Below are 23,770 nucleotides of genomic sequence, written 5' to 3' on the forward strand. Positions count from 1 at the left end.
TACATTAGCTGTGTGGACTTAGAGGCTAAAAGTTCAAATAGCTCTGCCACTTTGCTTTTCATCATCCTGAAGCACTTTATAATACAACTCATGATTTTAATTGAAATATTCTGTGAATAGAACACAAATTTAGGAATTTGAGGAAAGCAAGGTTATGATAAGCAAGGTAGGAATGATTTGGAAATTTAGAGCGAGAATTAAATTGTACACTGATCACCTACAAGGTACAGTAATGGGGAAAAACATCAGTCAACACAGTCTAGTCCAGTCTAGTGTCTAGTGTACTGTGCAATGTCCTTTCACTCATGATTAACACAACCTACATTCATGCTGGAGTAGAAAACAAACACACCCATTTACACAAACATACATGTGAAGGGCTTTTATTAATTAAAAACAAATGGTATCTAATGTTTAAGGTTTAATGAGGAATACCTGCATAATTGTCTTCTTAATTAGACAGTAATTCACATATCAACATATTTCTCACAAGCCACTCCAACTTTATGGCGCAACTATTATACTTGAACTCAGACCTTTTGACCTCGCAGAAGAGACTTTTATTCGAGAAGCACATCATTTGTTTGTTGTCTTCTGTGTTGGAGATGACGAACATATGTATCTGTGTGGAGGAGGAAGCTGAGAGAGAGGTTTCTTTCTTCTCATTGGCAATTAGTTAGAAAAAATAAGCAGAGGAAGTTTGTATAAAAATAATATGGTTCAATCATGTTCCTGCAGACTTAGTCATTCCGCAGCAAAAATATGACAAGAACACATTGTTATAGTTCTGTTTGATTTCTTTTAGCCCCAGTCTTGCCTCTGATCGGAGTCCAGCTCTTTGCTTCAGCTCTAGATATGTTTGAGGACTTGGGTCAGTGTCAGGGATCAGCTACTTACCCAATCAGCTAACCAGCTCCAGAAAGAAAATTACTTCCTTCCGACCACTTGCACTCACCTGCAGTGACCCGGAGCAATCAGAGGTGAGTGGTGCTCCTAATCATGCAAAACCTTTTAGGTCAGCACACACACTCCCCTCCATGGCCCACACAACCTCCCCTGACAGGCCAGCTCTGAGTTCAAGTGTTTAAACTGTCACATCAAATACGCTCAACATGAAAATTACTTGTGCAGGACGCATTGCGTGTTTATTCTTATGCCGAATGCAATATCCTGCAGCTCTGTTGATCCTAGCAGCTCCGTGTGGAGAGGAGAGGTGGCTGGTGTCGGCCACACTCGTAATCTGGTCAGCTGGGGAAGTGCAAAAGGTGGGACAGGAAACAGACGGTGTTTTAGCAAAAGGCACTGGAAAGGATCTATAACCTGAAGCGCAACCGGGACTCCCTCAGTGTTTATTTTGATAAGAGTTCTGGTAATTCACTATACTGAGCTGAAGAGTGTGATAAAGCACAGTGCAGAGAGGTCAGATGCTTTAGGTAGAAACATTAATGACACATTATGAAATTAACTATTTTAATAGCTTCTGGCAAGGAGCCAGCAATGCACTCTGGTGTTAGTATTTATTTAATTTATGCACCCTTAACTTTTGTGGGACCAGATCCTACATGATCAAAACCTTGAATATTTCAAACGTGGTCTGAGTGCACATTACCTAAATTACAGTGATGGGACTCAGTGTTTTTCTTTGTTGAATTGGGTCAGCTCTTTGACAGCTGATGAATTAGTCCAAATCTTGCTTCTCTGACTTATCTCAGATCACCATCAGCATGTAGTATATAGATCAAGGGATTGTGACTCACTCACAGTACCATCAGTATGTGGACCAAGTGACTACAGAGTCTACATTACTGTGCAGTACATGAGCAGCAAGCGAGAAAAAAAAACGGAACAAAATTCAAGATTCAAAAACTTGAATAATCCCAGAGGGAAATAGTTTTGCCTTGTTATGGTTACTCTCACTTCAGACAGAAAGAAAAGAAACCACGACCAGAAAAGATTCACACCAACATAAATTTAAAATAACATCAGCTCAGTATATATACAGAATATGTAAGATGGATGAAAATAGGTCAATAATAATAGTCCAGGGTGGAATGACAACGGATAAATGAATGATAAATAATGACTCTGATGATAGTCAGTTCCTCTTCCCCTTACAGAGGGGGAGGAGTTGTACAGTTTGATGGCCACCGGCAGAAAGGATCTCATGCGGCGTACTGTGGAGCACTTGATGTTGATCAGTCTCTGGCTGAACGTGCTCCTCTGTCCAGCCAGCACACTGAGTAGTTTGTGGGAGGGATTGTCCAGGATCCAGAGGAGTTTGGACAGCAGTGGTGCGAGTGATAAAAGTCTTGCTATTCCCATATTCTGTGTTAAACTAATATATTTAATTTTTTGCATTTACATTTGCCACTACTTTGCTTCATGAACGAGAACCTGATAAACGTTTTTATGATACACTAAGCTGACGACTTTTCTGGTAAATGCTCTGATCTGCTCACATGCTAGACTCTAACTCTGCCTGTCTTCTGTTTGGTGCGGGACAGTTGGGTTGCTGAAGTTACCAAAACAATGAGGTGATAGTGACTAAAAAACTGCACAACTATGGGTCACTACTAATTCAGATATTTTTCTGTGGGCTTGTCACCATGAGAGACCCATTGCCACTGCCTAAATGTGGACTAATAGCTGACTCCAGAGGTTTGCCTTGTTTTCAGCTGCTTCTTCTATAAGGTTTACACTTATACTTATATATTTATATATATTTAACAAGTGATACATGGTGGGCTGTTGAAGCACTCACTGCTCTCAGAAACCACATCTTAGGTATCACACGATGCCCTTGCCTGTTCGCCTGCTGCAGCTCCATCAGTTGGATTGGCTTTTTCCACAACTGGACAGGAAGTCTGTTAATCTGTAACCTGATCCAGTGGAAGGAAGAAGCCAGGAACCAGCCTTTCAGTGCTTTCACCAATCGTATTCATCACCAGAGCTGGACCGAGGCTCATTTAGAGCGGGAGCATGGCTTAACTAAACATCTTCTCCATAAAATAAATGCTTCCAGGTTACTCCCAGTCCAGGTTCCACTCAGAGGAGCATCTGACCTCAATTACCAGGAATGCTATAGGAAGCAGCCTGAGCCAGCAGCACCATGGCAACCAGCAGCACGTCTAAAGGCCCAGCACGGGTAGGAGCCCGATTCAGGCACTTGCAAGGCGGGAAATGATGATTTGATAATTAGTTCCTGATGTGCCTTGTTCTTTTTCATATCAATCATGTCTAGGAAACAGAATGTAATTCAAATACAGTTTGCTGTTTGAAGCTGTCGGGCTGTTGGTCGATTGGTATACTGAACGTCCATTGAAGCGTGATGAGCGGACATCCACAGTGCAACAAAATTTAATTGAGGAAACTTTAGGACTAAACATCACAGAAATTCAAAGCACTTCAAAGACAAGAAAATAATCTATATGTATTAATGATGAAACTAAAATAATTGTGGATAATGAGTGTGCTAATAATATATTTCAGAGGATGCTACTGCAAAAATTGAGTTGTCTTTGCACCTTTGTTAGGAAGTGGGAGGAGTAAAGGTCTGACTGGTCGTTTAAGTCTTGCAATTTGCACGTTTTTCAATAGAAACTAGCGTTTCAATATTTGGGGAAATTTTCTTATTTTTTAAAGAAAGGCAGATTGTATACCATCAATCTGATCAAAAATACACTGTAGACATTGTTGTAGCTGGAAAAGGTTGTTTTTTTAATTAAATATCTGTATAGAGGCGCATCATCAGCAAACATTAGTTTCATTCTACAAAAGGCACAAACAAAATTATAAAATTTGCAACGCCTGCTGCAGTTTGTGATTAATGTTGGATTCATTAATTTGGAGTTTGAAGGTAAAGAATATAAATGCTGCTAATATTATGTAAAACCTGAATATAATAATGTTAGAAACAACAGTTTCATTCAATAAATCAAAAAAGGAAATGTTTGTTTTGTGATGTACAGTTGTGCATTAACTTGCAGTTTTACTTGCAAGTTACAATGTTTTCAGAGCTTTAAATTAAACATATATTGGAAAAAGACAACTGTATTAATTCTCCAGTGTTGTTTGAGGAGCATACGGTGTGGTATAGGACCAGCAGGATCGTCTCTATGTCTGGAAGGATCAAGGCTGCATAAAAACACACACAGACACAAACTTGGCAATATGGTCTCAGAGTGACAAGAAGCTGAGCTCAAACAGTTTTGTGTCTAAGTGGTGTGTGAACTGCTTTTTTTCTTGATGATGACAGAACCTGGAAAAGAAACCTTATCAGTGATGCTGTGGTTTCTGGTTGGTAAGACGAACCAGCTGCTGACATTTAATCAAAAACTATGATGTCAGTGGGAAGAGGAAGAAGAAATTTACGAGCCTGGAAAAATGTGACTGACAAATCAATCTGAATAACAATAGTGCTGGTAACAAATTATTTCTATTGTCTGACAATTTAAACTTTAAAAACATCTATAATGTATAATATGTGTGTGTGTGTGTGTGTGTCTGTGTGTGTGTGTGTGTGTGTATAGAAAACATGGACGACAGACCAAACACCTTAAATAAAGGCAGTTAACTAAAGTAGTAATATATAGCAAACACACAATTATAATGTAGGGTAACAGATTTTTGTAAAAATGTAATCTGATTAATTTCAATCTAATTCAATGCGATTCATTTGCCAGCAGGTGGAGTTATAACACAGTGAATCTTTCACTGATTATCATATGTTTTTGTTTTCTTTCACTTTCATTATTTCAGTGACACATACAAAATTTAAAGTTCATAATTTTGGAGAGAGGCTGTTATTGCGTGGGTTTAAACATTATTGCTTTGCTCAATGGCTAGGGCTGAAATGATCAAATCAAAATTATTAGGTGCCACACTACTAAACTCTAATGAAAACTGATGGAGGAAGTAGGTATTTGGGTCACCGCCCATTCTATTTGAAGCCAGTTTGACGATCTCAGAGTGTAAGTCACTCTGATACTGTCTCTTTCTAGAAACACTAGAGATCTGAGCCAAATTGAATGTTCCTTTTTAAATTTAAGCACTTATAGTGTGATCTGCGTGTAGAAGCCATGAGAGGTAAGTTTCATTTTTTTTTAATAATGTTTTTTCTTTTCTTTTTATCACACTACAGCTATGATGTTCAATTGTTGCTTATTTCTTTGAATAGAGATTAGTGTCTTCTCCATCTGGATGATTCTCAACCTGTTGCTGCAGAACTCATCATGTGCTGATGACAAAAGTGTTGGTAAGCTCTTACTTTTGTGATTTGGGACATTTTGTTGTCTCCTATTAGTCATTTCATGTATTTTGTGTTTGTTTTTAATCTTTTTTAGGTTGTTTTTTTTCTCTTTTGGTCAGTTTATGTCATTTTGCATATTTTTTGCCTCTTTTTTGGTCATTTGATAATTTTGCATTTTTAATTATGCTAAGGATTTAAGGGTTGGTAATGACGATTTGAACTTAAATATAAACTTCATAGTGTGCTTATTGTCATATTGATTATGAGGTTTAAATATAAACGTCATATTGTGCTTATTGTCATATTGATTATGAGGTTTATGGTTTTTTGGTGATTTATTTTAAACAAAATGAAATGTATTTGCAAAGAAGCAGAAGTACATCAACTGCAGCTACGACTTTATTCCACATAAGCCCTTTTTGTTCTTATCCCACATGGAACCTACAGTATGTTGATAGACATGATTAGTAAAATATTGAATTATAATCTGCAATACTGCAGAAATGCTGCATTATTGCATCTAAAACCTTTTTTTTTGTGGATTACAATTAGGCAATCAGATAACTGAGCATCAGTAGTATTTAAAATAACGTGCATGCATACATATATTTTCCTCAAAACTTCTTTATGGCTCGTTTGGAGCAGACATTCTTATCTATCCTCTCATTCAGCGCTAACCAGGAAGAAAGAGCTGCAGAGTCACATTATCTCATTGAACGTCTGCCGGTTTAAAGGCAACACAGGAAGACATGTACTAATTTCACAGTTTTAACAAGTGTTAAAAGAAACTTGGAGCTGGCTGGGTTGGGTGGTTGACTGCAGAAGCAACCTTTTGCCCTGAAACATAATTTTGTTAACTACTTTATGTAAGTTAATGCAAGTTTAGGGTTGTTATTAGCTTTGAATGCTTAGATTTAGTGGACATGTATGTATTGAGACACACTTCGACAGTCCCTGCATCACTTTGGACAGGGCCCTGTCTCTTATTACTAAACTGTACTTTATCAGTTCTGTTTATTTGTGGTTCTTTCATTCATCACTTTATGGTTATTTTATTACATTATGACTTTTCTCAACAGTTTCAACTTTTTCAGTTTACAGGCAAGTGCTGGAGTTGGTCAATCTGATTTCAGGGATGCCTTTGCCAGACCCATATAGCCATTTAGTTTCTAAACATTTAGGGGTTACAAATGACCCGTTATTCACTCAAAGCAAAGAAATGTCATCTTTTGTCTTGTCTGCAGTGAATCCCTGTTGTTACTACCCTTGTCAGAACTCAGGAGTCTGTGTGAGATTTGGTACAGATCGCTATGAATGCGACTGCACTCGTACCGGCTTCTATGGAGAAAACTGCACAAGTCGTAAGTATAATAAACTTAGACTTGTGTTGTCTTATGGATGTGGGATCTAAAGTTTAAATCTGGCCATCAGAGTAAAATTAACCATAAGACATTAGAATAATCATGTGAACACTAATAGTGGCTAATTAGATCTCATATAGGTTGCTTGATCTTGACTTTCTTGATCTGTGTGCAGCGGAGTTCTGGACCAGAATTTATTTCTTGCTGAAGCCCAGCCCTAAAGTGGCTCACTACATCCTCACCCACTTCCAGTGGTTCTGGGACTTTATCAACAACTCTTTCTTGCAAGGCACCTTCATGAGACTGGTGCTGACAGGTAGGTGAAACGGTGACAGAACCACAAACAAGTGACTCAGGGAGCAGAATCAAAGCTTTCCCACTGTGTGCTTCAGTAGTCAGCTTCCATTCACAACATGTGTATTCATATATTAAAAGGTAGATTATTTAACCAGACAATGTGAAAGTGTTAGTGTGTCTAAGTGCATCAGTTGTTTACAAATATAGGAGACTTTTTGTATTTGAGCAATATCTAATTTGTGGCTGCAAAAGATAGTTAGAGCCCATTAGAGGAAATCACTTACATAAGCATCAGGATTTCCTTTGATAAACCTCTCTTGCAAGCAAGATCAGATTGAGAACATAGTTATATTGTGCCATATATCTGTTATTCCACAGAAAAGAGAAGTTGTGTCCTGTTTCTCAGGACTTTATGACTTCCTTACATTGTCTGTGGCACTCCAGTTCAACTTCATTGGTTTCTTCAGAAGCTGTTAATCTTGAAAAACAGTTCAGAAGTGCATTTCCCTTAAACTAAAATGATGGATAATTTCCTTAAGCAACTGAGTGCAATAGTTGGAAGTAAACTTTACCCAAACAGGATTTAGTAGAAACTATTTTCAGCTGTGGAATTAATATACCTTTGGTATGATGAAGTATTTATGGCAGCAGTGCAGTGTATGTGAGTTAAGTAAAAAAGAAACATCACATGTTAAAGGACATGAAATAACATGTCACCCTATGCAAAGAATTGATGCATGGTATATCTTAAAATCCCTTTTTTAAAATGCCAGGTTAAGACGGAGTGGAGCTAAATGCAGACACACAGGCGGACAGGCAAGTGAACTGTTGAACAGGCTTACTTAAAAATCCAAGTGAACAAACAAGGTAGAAACAAAATTAGGTGAAGGTCAGGAGAGGACAAAACAGACTGGTAGGCAAATCCAAAAAAAGATGAATATACAAACAAGAAAAACTTAAAAGCAAAAAGACCGGGAAACAGTTAGGCAAATCAGATAACAGGTGGACTAGATGAAGTAGTATGCTGTGGTGGCACGAGCACTATCAGGAAATCAACCTGAAAATAAATTAGTTATTCAAACACAGTGGTTCAGTCATTCAAATGAAAACAGAGACAAGTTCATGAAAGAGGAATTTGTAGTAAACTGCATGTTGTCACCTTCTTTCTAAGTCAGGAGCAACCTTATTCCCAGCCCTCCGACCTACAATACCAAATTTGGATACATCAGCTGGGAGTCCTACTACAACCTCTCCTACTACACCCGGCTGCTGCCTCCTATACCTGAAAACTGCCCTTTGCCCATGGGAACCAAAGGTGAGAACTAAGCATGAAGCAAGAGGTATTAAGAAAAGTTTAGTTTCTCTTTTTTGTTTTTTTGTTTTGTTTTTGCAATCAGATCAGTCGGTGTCAAGATGCTGTCAAACAAAGCTGTTTCCTTACAGCCCATCCCATTAATTCATTTAAACCATGTAATAATGCCTCCATGGTGTATTGTAAAAGCAGTGACGGAGAGATGATCATGTCTATTTATCCAAATCAACTAACTTTTACACTAATTTCCAAAAAAAAAATAAAAATAATGACATTATGTAATTTTAATGAATTGTAATGAATGTCAACAGATGACCATAATTTGTAAGGAACTTTGAAATATTTCTTTCTCTGCAGGTAAACCTGTTCTTCCTGATCCCAAAGTTTTGGCTGACAGGTTTTTTAAGAGAACAACATTTCGACCAGACCCTCAAGGAACCAATCTGATGTTTGCCTTCATGGCACAACACTTCACCCACCAGTTCTTCAAGACTAACCATGAGGTTAAAGGTGGTTTCACCAAGGCTTTAGGACACGGGGTGAGACTTATGCTGTTGACACAGGACTTTATTAATGAACGAACAAATCTGTACTGAAATAAAATTAAGAAACGTCGACTTTTGACATTACTGTGAAATGTGCATATTTGTCCTCACCAGGTAGATGCGAGCAATATCTATGGAGAGGACCTCATGAGACAGTTTCAGCTCCGGCTTCATGAAGATGGAAAACTGAAATATCAGGTAAAAATAAAGGAAAAGAATAGAATAGGTTTTTGTAAACATGTACACTGCTGAGGAAATATGCAACACAAGGTATTGTCAAGTTTTAAATGATAACCATATATTGTGAAACCAAAAAAGGTGATGCAATACCCTGAATCAGTGACACATAACATTTAGCTTATTGTAAATTTGATTTCATAGTTGGTCTTTGTTTGTTTTCCCTGTATTAGATCTACACTGTGTCCGGCACATAGCTGCTGATGTGCCCTTATCAAACCTCTACACAATTAATAAGGTTGAATTACGTCAACCAGCACACGTATCTTCCCACATTTAATTCTTTGGAATTATTTTTCTGCGAACAGCTCATTTTATACTTGTAAGAGATGTAATCTTTAGTTGGTACTTTAAGTATCTGGAGGTTGAGTCACTTCCTTCTATGGGCCGACCTAATAAGAAAGAAGTTTGTTTTAAACCACTCAACTTCCACATAGCTTCACCTGAGATGAGTGTAGTAAACTACTAATCCACCTCTGTTGGGGTTCGTTTGACCATATCTCAGTCTGAAAGTACATAATTTATTAATATCTACAAAGGCTGCTGAGAACAGATAAAATTGTTGTTCATTTCCATCTAATAACTGATCAAGACATTATAAAATCTTATATTTTTATTCACCTTTTAAAAACAATATGGGAAAACCTCTGTTACCAGCTACTGACAAAGCTCTGGACAGAGAATGATGTAGATGTATGGGTGTTTTGTCCACCTCATGAGTTTCATTCTTTGTTTCTGTCTTCCTCTATTTCATTACTTTTTCCACTTTCCGTGTGTTATCTTTTCTTATGCATGTTTTGAAGTAGTTATCAGAAATAAAAACAGACTTCACACAGCCACCCAGCCTGAGGATGTTGTTTTATTAAACATGTCTTTGTTAAGCTATTTGTTCCGCCTAGCTACAATCTGTGCTGTGACAGGAATATGTCAGCTCAAAATCATGGTTTATCTTTTAAACTTACCTCTCATGTGTTTTGTTTTCTGCAGTTAATAAACGGTGAGATGTACCCTCCTACAGTCTCTGAGGTCCCCGTGCACATGGTGTATCCTGAAAGCTGCCCTCCAGAGAAGCGTCTGGTTATTGGTCAGGAGTTATTTGGTATTCTTCCAGGCCTTACAATGTACGCCACTATATGGCTGAGGGAGCATAACAGAGTCTGTGAAATCCTTAAAGCAGAACATCCCACGTGGGACGATGAGCAGCTTTTCCAGACAACCAGACTCATCATCATCGGTGAGCGCTTCAGGAGCCCACAAATAAAGTTTAAGTATTTGTATATCAGCCAGTTTGTCTGAAGGACTGGCAGCTTTCTTTTTTACAGCACTTAGTTTAAATTAACCTTTTTTTTTGCCTGCCAGGAGAAATTATCAAAATTATAATAGAGGAGTATGTGCAGCAGCTGAGCGGTTATCTGTTGAAGCTGAGGTTTGATCCTTCCCTGCTCTTCAACGTGCAATTCCAGTACAGCAACCGTATCGCTCTGGAGTTCTGCCAACTTTACCACTGGCACCCACTAATGCCCGACAGCTTTCTCATCGACGGAGATGAAATCCCGTACTCCCAGTTTATATACAACACCTCAATACTTATGCATTATGGGGTGGAGAAGCTGGTGGATGCTTTCTCTCGACAACCTGCCGGACAGGTAATAAAAACACAGCTTGTAAGACAAATTCTTGGGGTACAAGGGCAGCTATAGTCTTGATACTTTAGCCTTTTAATTCTGATAGTTTTCTATAGAAAATACAGAAATTAAATGCATTTATTTTTGTCTGCTACACCATAAGAATTAATTTGATATATCAGACTACTGTAATTCAAATGAAAGTCATAGATATATCAGAGGAAATGTCATGGAGGAAGTTGAGATTATCTTTTATCTGTTTTTGATTATTTTCGAGTCTTAAAAAACAGACATAAAACCATGTAAAGTTAAAACATAATATAAAAACTAAAACATACAATGAAAATAAAATATATTTAGACAAAACAGATCAGTGCAGTTATAGTTTAATAGTAGAGTAGTTGAGTATCCTACCCCAAAGAAAACCAGAACATATCATACTGTATATTTACTATAAACAAAGGAAATACAAACAGAGGATATGATAGTTTAAAACATTTTTGCATTGCATGACGGTACAATGTGTGGCACACACACACACACACACACACACACACACACACACACACACACACACACACACACACACACACACACACACACACACACACACACACACGTATCTATATAATCACTATACCACAGTTTCTTCTTACTCCACCTTTACTTCTTGGTTAAAAGAGATTACATTCTGAGATAGGATCTCATAGCAGCGCAAGTTGTCCTTACACTTTATCTACCAACAAACAAAAGGGGAAACAGTTTATCTTTCTCTATATATATTGCTATATTTCCTCACAGTTAATTTGAATACTGAAACTGTAGTGACTTTTTTCTGTCTTTTAGATCGGCGGAGGTCTCAACTCTCATCAAACAGTGGTGAAAGTGGCAGAAATGGTTATCAAAGAGTCGAGAGCAGCACGTGTGCAGCCCTTCAATGAATACAGGAAAAGGTTCAATCTAAAGCCTTACACATCGTTTTCTGACTTCACCGGTGAGCAGGAGAGAAATTACATCTTGCTTATAAAAACTGCAATTTCTGAACTCCAGAAGTGTTTCTTTCTTTTTTTAAAATAGGTTTTTATTTTTTTAGTTTTAGCCTTCATGAGATAGCTTCACAGAAGACACTGCAATCTGCATGCATGGCAGCTGTATGAGCAACAAATTGGTGCAGATCATGACCCTGTAGCCAACACTGATACACAAGTTTATCTTTACAGTTGACTGGTTGATTTAATATAGCACATATCTGATTGATTTAAAACAGCTCACATGGTTTCATCCGCTTGTTTGATAACATGCAGACATTTTTGAACTTCAGCAGAATACAAACTGATTTCTGAGAAAATATATGTTCTCTGAGATTAAATCACTGAATGCACTTTTCTGTGGTGATATCTGCCCCTTTTAAATTTAGTGCACTAATGTGGCACTTCCTGTCAGCACGGTTGCCTCACTGCTAGAAAGACTAGGGTTTGAATTCATCTGCCTGTTGCCTTTCTATGTGCAGTTTTTAAAATCATGTCATGCCTGCATGGGTTTCCTTCAGCTTCCTCCCACAGTCTAAAAACAGAGGCAGTCAGGGTTCACTGTTGACTCTAAAAGATTTGAATGGTGGTCTGTCTGTTGATGACGGCTCTGTGACAGAGACGTGAGAAACACATGCATTTTTCACAAATCACAAGTTCATTTTCTACTGTTTCTCTTTTCCAGATAACAAAGACATAGCCACAGGTTTAGAGGAACTCTACGGTGACATCGATGCTTTGGAGTTTTACCCCGGAGTCATGCTGGAGAAAACACGTTCTAATGCCATATTTGGTGAGAGTATGGTGGAGATGGGCGCTCCTTTCTCCCTGAAAGGCCTGCTGGGAAACCCCATCTGCTCCCCTGAGTACTGGAAGCCCAGCACCTTTGGGGGCGAGACAGGATTTAATATAGTCAAAACATCCACTTTAAAGAAACTGGTTTGCCTTAATACGAAGTGGTGTCCATATGTGGACTTCCACGTTCCAAAAAATGAGGACGAAGCAAAACCAAGAAGTCCTTCTACTGAACTTTAATGAATGTTCATGTGATAAAATAGTTTTTAGAGGGTTAGAAATGTTTGCCAGCCCAAAAGTAAAAGTGATTGTTACATCTGCTAAGCATCAGCATGTTAGCATTGTCATTGTGAGCATTTTGCATATTTGCATTAGACATAGTTATAGCCTGGCCAATCAGCTAGCTTCGATGCAAAGTCTTATCATATAGTTCATAGCTGTTACAGCTAATGTCCCCAGATGCTGAAAGCCAGTGTCAGCGTTTCATATGTAGTTTGTGGTCATAGCTTCAGGCTTGTCAGTAGTGTGCACTGAGTAGAGCGTGACACCAAAAACACTGTGTCATGGTGGCGGTAAAGCTGAACATGGTCTACTACAGCAGCTGCACTGGGAAGTGAGTAACAACAAATTAATACATATCCATTTAATGCAATGTTAGTTTTTAATATTTTGTGAAGTTAATTTCAGTTCATTTGATGCTGCAATATTCGTCAATTTTCTTTTATGCAAAAGTGAAACCCCTTGAATTTCCATTGTATGTGAAAAGCGCTATATAAATAAAACTGACTTGACTTGACTTGTAATTTGGGTGTTGAGTTGTTGATGGTTTAAACAGGAGGGCGCTAGAACAACTATAAACATGATAGAAGTATATATTTAACTATTTTTTATTTAATAACTACGATCAGATAATGACATTTTTTTGTCAGATCACCAGCTAATCTCTAGTTATTAGGATGAACGCTGCTTTTAATTTCCTGGTGCTGGTCAGTGCTGTGTTGTGTTTGACTTCTGTCTTGTAGCTTCTTCAGTCTAAAGATGTTTGGTTTAAGACCACAGATTTATCCTCCAGGTTAGTTTCACTTCACATTAGATAAAACAGAGGTGTGACTATTACATCTTTTTACACCATATCCTTCCATTGTTTCACCGAACAAGGTGTGAAGTGAAATCTAGAGGATAAATCTGTGGTCTCTTACCAACTATCGTCAGACTGAAGAAGCTACTTGGTTGATTAGTGAAAAGTTTCAACCTAACAAGAAGGAAGTCCAGTTGTCATGACTCAACTTCTAGAGGATGTCAGTACTATTTTGTCCATTGCTGTTCCACAATATTACCCACATCCACTATAGCTGCTGCTGATTTGCTTTTATTGATCGTCAATATGAGGGTAGGGATGAAGAACCTGCTGTATATGGTAGTTGAGTTTAATTCTTTTGGGACTTAATTAGCCTGAAAACTAACTGTGATGACGTTCAAAACAGAAACTTGTGTTGCAGGTTCAATACTAAATGTGATGTGTGTTTTCACACTAATGATTAGACAGGATGAAGAGGGTGTTATCTCTTGGTAGCTATGTGTGAAAAAAAGTGTTTATTCACTGATGGTTTATCTTATTCAGATCTTAAAAGTTGGACTGTGTTACTTTTGTTTTTCATATGCAAATTATGTGGTTGCAACATTCAGTCAGCAGTGTGCGCTGGGCAGAGTGTAACCTCCAACAGTCCCCATGCTGTGTGTTCATGGTCAAACAGCCATGTCTGTGATCACACATTGTGTGCCGAGCTACAGCAGGTGGTATTAATGATGTGCCTGATGAAGGTATAATCAGCTTAGAAAAAAGACCAAGCAAGTTCTTTCAGATTTACACTTGCTGTAAATGCACACAACTAATAAGTAATACTGGGCTAGATTTATTTTTCCTGAGTGAAAATGCATTGCATGTCCAAGCGACACACTAATGTATTTAATGGCAGAAAAATGACCTCGGTGAAATCCATTTATTAGGACTTTGTGGTTATTACACTTCCCTCAGCAGAATTGCAGCAGCACAACCACTTTGAAAGTGTGAACATGTGAACATGCTTAGCAAATATATTTAGATCCATTTCACAGAAGACAGGGTGGCTTGTCATAGTGAGAAAAGTGCAGGTTTTAAAACTAACCCCTCCTTTTACGGTCCGTTATATTCTAGGCATTTACTCAGTAAATACAAAGAAACATAGTATACTAACAGGCAATTGCCAAATAAAATAAGTAAGTAAACATGGCTAAAGTACTAATGAAGTCCTCCACTATTAGATTTGATTTACTGGCTAATGTAGCAGTTAATTGCTGAGAAAATGGACAATTATATGGCAAGACCCTGGTAATTTCATTTAAAAATACAAGAATTACTTATACAAAGCTGTATTTACTATACTGTGACCCCAAAAAAAGCTTCCTAGATAAATTATTAAATAAACTTTTTAGAAATGAATGTAGATCTGAATAATAAATGTGTAAGAAAAAGTAAATTATTCAATCAGACAATTTTTAATTACACATGGGCTCTCACCAAACTAAATCTTGGTGAACTAAAATCATGAAAGCTGGTTGAAAGCTGCCACGTAATAGCAGGCAGGCAAACAACGACAACCTGACAGTGTTGAGAGGACTGAGGAGAGTTTTTGTAGGGAGAGGGAGACACAGGTGGAGCCAATGTGCAATTAGTTACTGGGAGCAGAGGGAGAGGAGTGGCTGGTGGGTGGAGACCAGAGGGACAGGGAGACGATAAACTGGGGAAAATCCAAGGCTGGCTGGGTGCCAGGCCGAAACGGTGACAAAGCGAAGGTTCATCTTAATATTTAAACTGTATTTCTGTGTTTAACTATTTATTTTAAGTGGTAATTACCTAGTACACTGTATACTAACAAGTACTTTGTGTTGTATGCATTATATTTACTGGGTAAATGCTTAGTAATTAGAAGTCAATATAAGTCAAAGTTAGTTAAGTCATATTAGTAACATACAACTCTATGTCCAAATGTCTGACCTGAGAGAAGGTTTAGCACTTTTCAAAGAGTGACTTCTCAGTATTCACTACAGTATATAACTATAGTTTACTAATAAAATCAATGTTCAAAACACTTCAGTTACAAGAGAAGCAGGAAGAATTGAAGCTTGATTGTCTCCCTCTTCATGCTACTCTGTGATCGCTGTCCTTAGCTCCTTTTATCACAGAACAAGGACAAAAAATAACACTTTTAATCCAGTCTGCAGGAGCATGAAAGCACCTCCTGGAATCTAATTTTGGGACTATGGTGCCTCAACAACACCAAGTGCAAATTTAATCATAATAACATAACATAATAATGTAAAACTTGAGCAAACATTCACCGTGATGCATCTGTAAACATGGGATTAGATTCAGAATTCAAGAATTATTTGCAATTTCCTGATTTTCTGCACAAATTGGTCATGGTCAGCTTCACCAACATCTCAAATATAAACCGAGAGAACATTTCTAAGCTGATAAAACCCAAACACTCATGATCTTTCATGTCTTTATTGAACACACTCACTATACAGACAGTGTAATGGTAGAAAAGGTAATGGCAGCAGTGTTTTAATAACTAGTCGAACCACCTGTGGCAGCAATAACCTCAAACAAGTTTCCGCTTGTGGACAACCACTTTGATGTCATCCTGTCTTGATAAATGTAATTTAATTATTTTCTCGTCCATTATGACAAGCTGGTCCAGAGACAGTAAAGAAGTCTCAAATCATGGTTTTCTCCATTAACTGGTCTGATCCTCATCTTAGTCACAAAGGAAAAATACACTTTCCATATACAAAGGCAATTCAATATGCTTCACATCAGCAATAAAGCAAAGTGTTAGAAATTAAAATCACAAAATGTCAAAAGGTCACAGAGTCATGTCTGAGCCACCAGTGACTTTTATTGAATTGTCTTAATGTTTATTGATACAGTCCCTATTACCTCACTTTGGTTTAAAAGGTGTAACAGTCATGTAGCTTGAGAAGGTGCAGGTCACTCAACCAGATTGTGTCTGTCACAAATATTGCTATATTTTCTCACAAACTGAAGTATCCTTGGCTGTGTCACTAACAGAGTCAGTACTATACAACATGTAACATAACACCATGTACTGTAAGTATTTTTATTTAACTAACCTGTAAGAAATTATACACAATGCTACAAATGAGAATGACATATGTGACCTTTACATACACAAGGTTTGTTGTCACTTAGAGAGTTAGCCTTCGGTGGCCTTTTAAATTGATAAATTTGCATTAACACATGTACCTATAAAATACACAGGAGTAATGTTTCCTGGTAATGGACCTCTGTACCTATGTACAGTAGATATCATAATGCTATGCTAGTCGTTCACAACATAAAAAATGTCTACACTCTATTTTTGATCATTTTGATGCCATAAAATCTACTTTTCTTTAAAAAAAACCCAAGATATTCGTAATAGTAGTTTACAGCATAATACAACTACATGTTCTCTTTCATGTTTCAATAATAAAATAAAGAACTATGGCAATACAAAGTATGACTATTCAATGTAAAGCTGAGTTATAAATGCAACATCAAAAAATGTACAGAAAATGCTGTGCTAAAGCCGCGAAATATACGTTAACAAAGATGCAGATGTTATTACAGAATGTTAGCCCCATTGTTTAACATTTAGTTTGGGCAATATTCTTTGTTGCCTTGTTGCTGAGAGTTACGAGTCTTACTCTGTAACTATTTACACTGATTAAATCTGGCAGCTGTTTCATTCTCCTGACTGTTCACCAAAGGTGGGCTGAACAGAGGGGCAGTCACGGAAGTGGAATTAGAGACTGAATTGATATGAGTACTGCTGCCTACTGCCATTGAAGCAGTGGACGCTGGGTAGAAATGGACATCCACTGCAACCGTAGTGAGGCCCATAGAGACGTGGTGAGACAGGAGCAGAGGAGGGTTACCGTGTGAGATGCTGAGGCTGTGGTGGATGGGCGCTACACATGGCTCAGCACTTTGCAGGGTTAATGAGGAGCGCAGTCCCTCCTCAAGTCTGGACGGTGGAGAGGGGGAGGGTGAACGAGAAGGTAAGGATGATGGAGGAGGCAAGGCGTCCTGGCACGGACTGTGGTTGTCAGCTCTGTTACTGCTCCAGTCTTCGGCACACTGCAGCTGAATACTCGGCTGGGAGAAACTGCAGCCTTTCTCTTCCTCTAGAGAAGAATCAATCTGAAATAATTAGGAATGCACTCTTTAATGATAACGTAATGCTTATTTAACAGATTCCATACAATACTGCTGCAGAACATTGATCATCTTTATTTATTACATGCATTCTTCTACATTACCCACCATGCAGCTCAATTTTCCCCTAAAACTAAACCCTAAATTCCCTTAAAACTGTGGATTAAATGCTGGATAAACTTTTCATCCTCTGTCATGTCTTTCTGTGTAATCAAACCTTTGTGTCAAGAATGGGCTCAGGATAAGTCTCTACAGTGACCGAGTGGTTGTCCAGCGAATGTTGCACATCCTCGTGAGTGTCCTCAAGCGTGGGCTCCATCTGCACCGTGACCATGCTGGGACCTGGAGGTTGGGCCCGGGTGTCTGAAGTATTGGGGCTCTGTTCAATCACAGCCACACAATCGTCGTCTTCAAAAGCTCTGCACAAGACACACAGTACTCTGGGTAAATGCACAATTTAAATTAAAACAAAAAGATGAATTGCAAGGCCTCATCTGATTAATTTTTTACTGCATAGAGGCTTTATCACCTGTTTTCGTATGTTCTTCCAGCAGCATGACGTTCAGAGTGTCGTGCGGGGACACCTAGATTCCTCTGAGCTGTCAAGGACACGTGATTTGGCTTTAAAGGAACAGTTTGGCATTTAGGTAAATACACCGATTTTTCTGTCTAACAGAGAATTAGATGAGAAGATTTAAACCACTTTCATTCTCTCAGGATTCCTGACCTGCTCGACTCGTTGGTGCTGGTTCATTCTTCTGGACCACTGAGTAGAAAGTAACAGAGATGAAGATGAAGGCCAAAGATACGCCCACTCCCACCACAATGGGGATGTCATGTTTTTCCAGCACAGGCAGCCATGATGGAGACTGCTGTGTCACTCTGGAGTATGCCAAACAAAAAAGGTGATTACGTTTTGTTTAACTGCACAAAATCTGAAGTAGCATGAAATACACATTCTCACTAGGACCTACCTTGGATCATTGCTGGTCATTGGTGATTGTGACGTGTTTCTCTTCAGCCAATCTGTTAGCTCTGAGTCATTGGAGGATTTTGCAGACTTAACTGAGTTGCCTTGCTGAGTAGCATTTACCCAAATAGACATATTGACGTGAGGACTAACAGGAACCTCAGGGTGGAGTGTTGAAAGCTCTGGATGTTGTGGTTGAGCTGGATCCTTGAGTTCACTTTGAGCAACCTGAGTTGAAGTCCGGTAGGATTGGTATGACTGACTTTCTGTTACCAGCTGGTGATATTGAGTTTGAGAAAGCAGCTGCGGGACTGAACCAGATTGTCTAATCTCAGTTTGGGTTAAAGGATTCTGTGTATGAGAATCCACTTTGAAAAAGGGTTCACCTCCAGGAAGCTTTGATGGTGGTTGAGATGTGGACGTCTCAGTGACGGTTTCTGTGACTTGACCCACTGTGGACCCAGCCTGGATGTTAGAGCCCTGGGAATCAGAATCCATCAACAATTTGTCTCTAACTTGATGCTGAAATTCAGTATGTGATGATTTTAATGTCGAATGGAAAGTACTTTCAGTGAGTAGATACTGAAGCGTATGCAAAACTTCGCTGGTGACTAAAGGTGTTTGTCTGCTCGTTGCTGGTGGTTCACTTTTTGAAATTAAAAGAGGAGCACTGGTCACTGGCAGTTGAGTGTAGAGATCTACTGACTGGAAGTTCGGATGTGGAGGAGGTGGTAACATAGGAGGCTGCATCTGTGTGACTAATGGCTGGGTTGGGTTGTTGGTTGGCTGAGTCAGGTGGTGTAAAAGACGACCAAATGACTCGGGTGGCATCTTTAGCTTTGTGGTAGCTTTGCTTGTTGTGGCGTCACAGTGTAATGAGGGGCCTGGAAATAGGAAGAAATGCTAGTTAACGTCTTATTATTTCTTTTATATAACCAATACAACTTAAATTGTAAATTGAAAAAAACATTGGATCATAACTTAATTATTGATTGATTCATTTCAGTGGCTCCAGCCAAGTTCTTTAAGTTAACAGTGTGCTCAGAAAAGTAATGGCTCAGTCCTTGGGCGCTGCAAAACAGCTAGAGGTTCATCCAATGACTGCAGCTGTGTTGTGAAATATAGCAGTTATAGTAAAAGTTTCACTTTTAAGTTTCCGAAAAACAGGCAAACTAAAAGTTAATGTACATTTTACATCCACCGACTGGGGGGAAACTGGGCAAGTGATACACAGGCAAAGAAGTGAATCAATAAAGAAAAGACAGACTTGTTTGAACTATTTCCCTCTGGGATTAATAAGGTTTTTTGAATTGAACTGAATTTATTACTGAGTAACACATGCAGGGGGGCCTTTAGCTTGTGGCCCACTTGTGGATCAACAGAAGTACAACAGCACCATCTACTGCCTTAGAGGTGTCATAACACCACAGCATGGAACCAGTACAAATGTCGGTTTTATTGCTTTTATTGCTTTTCCATTTCAACCTGGTGTTATAACCTTTATTATTCCTCTTTGCCTCGTTTCTTGCTCCACTCTTGTTTTTTATGCACAAATTGGAAATGCACCAAAACAAGTGATGTCACTACTTATCACTATATTTAGTTATAAAATCATAAGATTGTGCACTTGAAATATTGTTAATGTGTATTAAGACTTTTTGCTATTTTCAGTGATGTTACAACAATTCAGAAATTACTTTGGTACATAGTCATCATAACCTACAGAGCTGATGGATGGAGTGTTTCTTTAAGTACATACATGTGGCCTCCTTGTGCTGTGCTTGGACACGTGTTGATCGGGGCTGTGTTGTCTTATTGTGTTGTTGAGCCACTGAGTCACTCAATTTGGATTTCTAGAAAATATTAAAACAAAGTCTCAGTTTCCAGACAGGCACAACATCTGACATAAGCAGAAATGAACTAAGCCACAAAAAAAGCACACATATCAAAGCAGAGATTTTACCCAGTGACAATAGAAAGTCACCACGTGTAAAAGCACTTACAGCAACAGCATCTGCACTGCAACCACACATAAAAACACCATACTGAGTCCACACAATGATGTGGGAACAAAACAGTGTCACCCAGTGGTGGAAGGCGTACTTATCTCCTTTACCAATACCTAAAATACCAGGGTCATTCAATAAATAAGGTGAATTTTTCGGTAAAAGGACTTTTAATACAGATAGAAGCTTACTTTTTTTATTTTGTTTTTTGTTTTACTTCTTTTTCACATGAATTTAATTTCTTTTGCAAATAAAAAAAAAAAACTTAAGAGTTTTGGCAATTAACAAAGATGGCCGACCAAGAAGCATGCTCCAGGATTGAACAGCGGTCAGTTATCAAGTTTTTGGTTGCTGATGGGTGCAAACCCGTTGAAATTCATAGGAGAATGTCAACTGTGTATGGGGCCACATGTTTCAGCCAAAAAAAGGAAAAGGAAAAGAAGGACGGAGCAGTGTTGAGGATGAAGGCAGGCCTGGGAGACCTACAGAAGTGAGGTCTCCTGATGTGGTCGAATCAGTCAATGACCTCATTCAGTCTGACAGAAGGGTGACAGTGGATGACATTGCAAGGACTTTGAAGAGAAAAGTAAGCTTCCCAGTAAGTAAGCTTCTATCTGTATTAGAAGACCTTATACCGAAAAATTCAACCTTATTTATTGAATGACCCTCGTATGTTCTAGACAGTCACAAATAGACGTCCTACCAAAGGTAAAAGTATTGTAGAAGAAGAGCAGTCAAGAAAACACTTTTTGTGTTTCTAGTTGTCCTAATGTAAATAAATAGATCTAATAGTAACCAAAGACTTTTGCACAGTACATTTTAATCTGAACGTAAGCAGATTAATGCAGTGGAATGCACATCTACAATATTTCTATCTGAAATGATCAAAAAGTACATCGAAATACACTTAAGTAAATGCACGCAGTTGCTTCTCAGTTCAGAAAATATAATTAAACTCCAGTTACTCCACCACTGGTGTTACCACACAAGCTGTAGTAGGGATTTTCATGTTATTACTCACAGCAGACAAAACCAGTCTTGTCTGCTTGCCTCTATCAGCTGGGTGATCTTCAGCTTAGAACAGAGGACAGCATGAAAGAGAAAACTGTGCTTATCAAGGGTCAAGGAAGTGATTGTATGTGACAGTCGATGATTAACAAGAACATCACATGAGGCTCATTGAAAACTTTGTTCACGTTCAGGTTTGTCTGTGACATGTATCCTGCTCCAGTGAGAACACAGTTGAGTTTTCTAATTTAGCACACATCAACTATACAGATGAACTTGCTGAGTTATTTTAACTCTAAACCTCAAAGTACAGTTAAAAATACCATGAAAACGATACCACAACATACAAATACACTCGTATGATGTGCACGAGTGGGCCATACCCACAAATCTTCCATTTCATATCTAAACCACTTGTGGTCCTAGATCTCATTCTTATCTGCTCTCTACCTATGTGACCACTGTCAGAATGGTTAGATTAGATTTCATGTGGTTTTCAAAATGTCTCACTTCTCTGTGTTGCCTGTTGTCATCATTGAGAGCATCTGTGTGTTTGACTATTGCACAGTTTATGCTATTATTGTTGTTTTTTTAGCCATACATTTTAAATTTCAATTATATCAGCTCATGTGTGGCTGTGTTAGACCTCAACAGTGTTCACACCAGAGGCAAATACATGTCATTTACAAATAAGAAGGTGAACTGACACAAGTATTATGTGTAATTACAAAGTAGGAACTGAGCTTCAAGGCTTGTTATTTAGATTTTGGTAACACTGAAATCATGAATGACTGTCGACATACCTGTGACAGTGAGGACAGCATGTCTCTGATGTCGTCCTGCTCGGTTCTCAGCAGTACAGTAATATTCCCCTGCATCTGAGTACAGCACGCTGGAAAGATGCAAAGCTCCATCTGCTGTATAAGTAACAAGATAGTAAGTTATAAGTCACAGAGACACAAAATGTATTTGTGCCCACATATTTACTGATTAAAACATTCAAGTTTAATCAACTAGTGAGATTTTTACATTGAAAAATAACAAAAACCTGGTGAAAAATGTGACAAAGTTAATCATAAATAGTTCAGATCACACTTTCAACTCACCATCAATGTATTTCTCCTCTGTAGGACTGATAGCAGCGTGCGTCTCTGCTTTACCTCTGGTCCAGGTATATGTGATGGGCAGAATCCCTACAGCTTTGCAGGGCAGGGTCACTGAAGTCCTGATCTTGCAGCTCACTTGACCAACAAAGGTCACTATGATGGGGCTCACTGGGAGTAGAAATTGATTCATTCAATTCAATTCAATTCAATTTTATTTGTATAGCGCAAAATCACAACAAAACTAAAAATGATTTGTTTATTTAAGGACCTAAGTGCAAACATGGGAGAACACACTGCATGAGACTTTAAAGGGTTTAATCTCAGGGTCAAAATGCAGAGCAGGTGAGTTAGTGGCCGGAGAAAAAGAATTGACTGGAGCTTAACAGGTGACTGGACATGGCAAAAATGAGAAGACTCATGATGAATGTGACAGGCAGGTGAAAAAATAAAGGCAGGGAACAGACCTTGGGCAGAGCTATGACAAATTGTTATTTATACTGTGTAGAAAAAATGTTTTATGATTAACACAATTCCCTCCATGTCTCTAGAAAAACTATTATCTTAGAAACACTGCTAATGTAGTGTAAACTTTAATGTCTGTAATATTCTGTTGCAGCGTGTCGGTGTAAAAGTTACCAGCAACTCTCAGCATTGCTGTGCTGCGGCTTTGGCCCTGTGTGTTGGAGGCCTCGCACACATACACGCCTTCATCGTAGCTCCTGGCTGACTCGATGTAGAGAGTGGTATTTCTCAGTCTGTATAAGAAAGATGTCAAATGTCAGTGGGTACAATGAGAAAAATACAAGCACCTCAAAATTGCACTGAATGAATTTACACCACTGCAACACATCAATTTACCCCACAGCAATCTTGCCTCCGGTCTGCTTGGAGTGGCCTCTCTTGACCCAGCTGATGGAGGGCAGGGGGTGACCAGACACTTGACACTCCAGCAACACCTGGGCCCCCACT

At 38.6% G+C, this 23,770-nt stretch overlaps 1 protein-coding gene and 1 long non-coding RNA gene across 3 annotated transcripts; both read left to right on the forward strand.

Annotated features, from left to right (window-relative positions):
* Positions 1-4,858: 4,858 nt before the first annotated feature.
* Positions 4,859-13,251, forward strand: ptgs1 (prostaglandin-endoperoxide synthase 1). 2 transcript variants are annotated; one of them, XM_026344208.1, is made up of 11 exons: positions 4,859-5,085; positions 5,177-5,254; positions 6,466-6,609; positions 6,785-6,925; positions 8,078-8,221; positions 8,576-8,757; positions 8,878-8,961; positions 9,988-10,234; positions 10,360-10,646; positions 11,472-11,619; positions 12,339-13,251. In XM_026344208.1, the coding sequence occupies exons 1-11, from the start codon at positions 5,079-5,081 to the stop codon at positions 12,686-12,688; spliced, it is 1,812 nt and encodes a 603-aa protein (XP_026199993.1). In that variant the 5' UTR covers positions 4,859-5,078; the 3' UTR covers positions 12,689-13,251. The 2 variants fall into 2 exon arrangements, with proteins under 2 accessions (XP_026199993.1, XP_026199994.1); XM_026344209.1 differs by having other exon boundaries at positions 4,860-5,085; positions 6,493-6,609.
* Positions 13,252-17,144: 3,893 nt separating this feature from the next.
* LOC113150251 lies at positions 17,145-18,754 on the forward strand. Its single transcript, XR_003297665.1, has 3 exons — positions 17,145-18,155; positions 18,263-18,358; positions 18,429-18,754. It is a non-coding gene; the product is annotated as an uncharacterized LOC113150251 (long non-coding RNA).
* Positions 18,755-23,770: the final 5,016 nt, after the last annotated feature.

The sequence above is a fragment of the Anabas testudineus genome, chromosome 9 (genome assembly GCF_900324465.2).
Source record: "Anabas testudineus chromosome 9, fAnaTes1.2, whole genome shotgun sequence".
Taxonomy (NCBI): domain Eukaryota; kingdom Metazoa; phylum Chordata; class Actinopteri; order Anabantiformes; family Anabantidae; genus Anabas; species Anabas testudineus.

What these genes read in the sequence shown, in the direction of transcription:
- ptgs1 (XM_026344208.1), top strand. An exon ending in TGGAGAAAACTGCACAAGTC is followed by an intron (nt 6,610 to 6,784) that starts GTAAGTATAATA and finishes ATCTGTGTGCAG; the next exon opens with CGGAGTTCTGGACCAGAATT. An exon ending in AACCAGACTCATCATCATCG is followed by an intron (nt 10,235 to 10,359) that starts GTGAGCGCTTCA and finishes TTTGCCTGCCAG; the next exon opens with GAGAAATTATCAAAATTATA.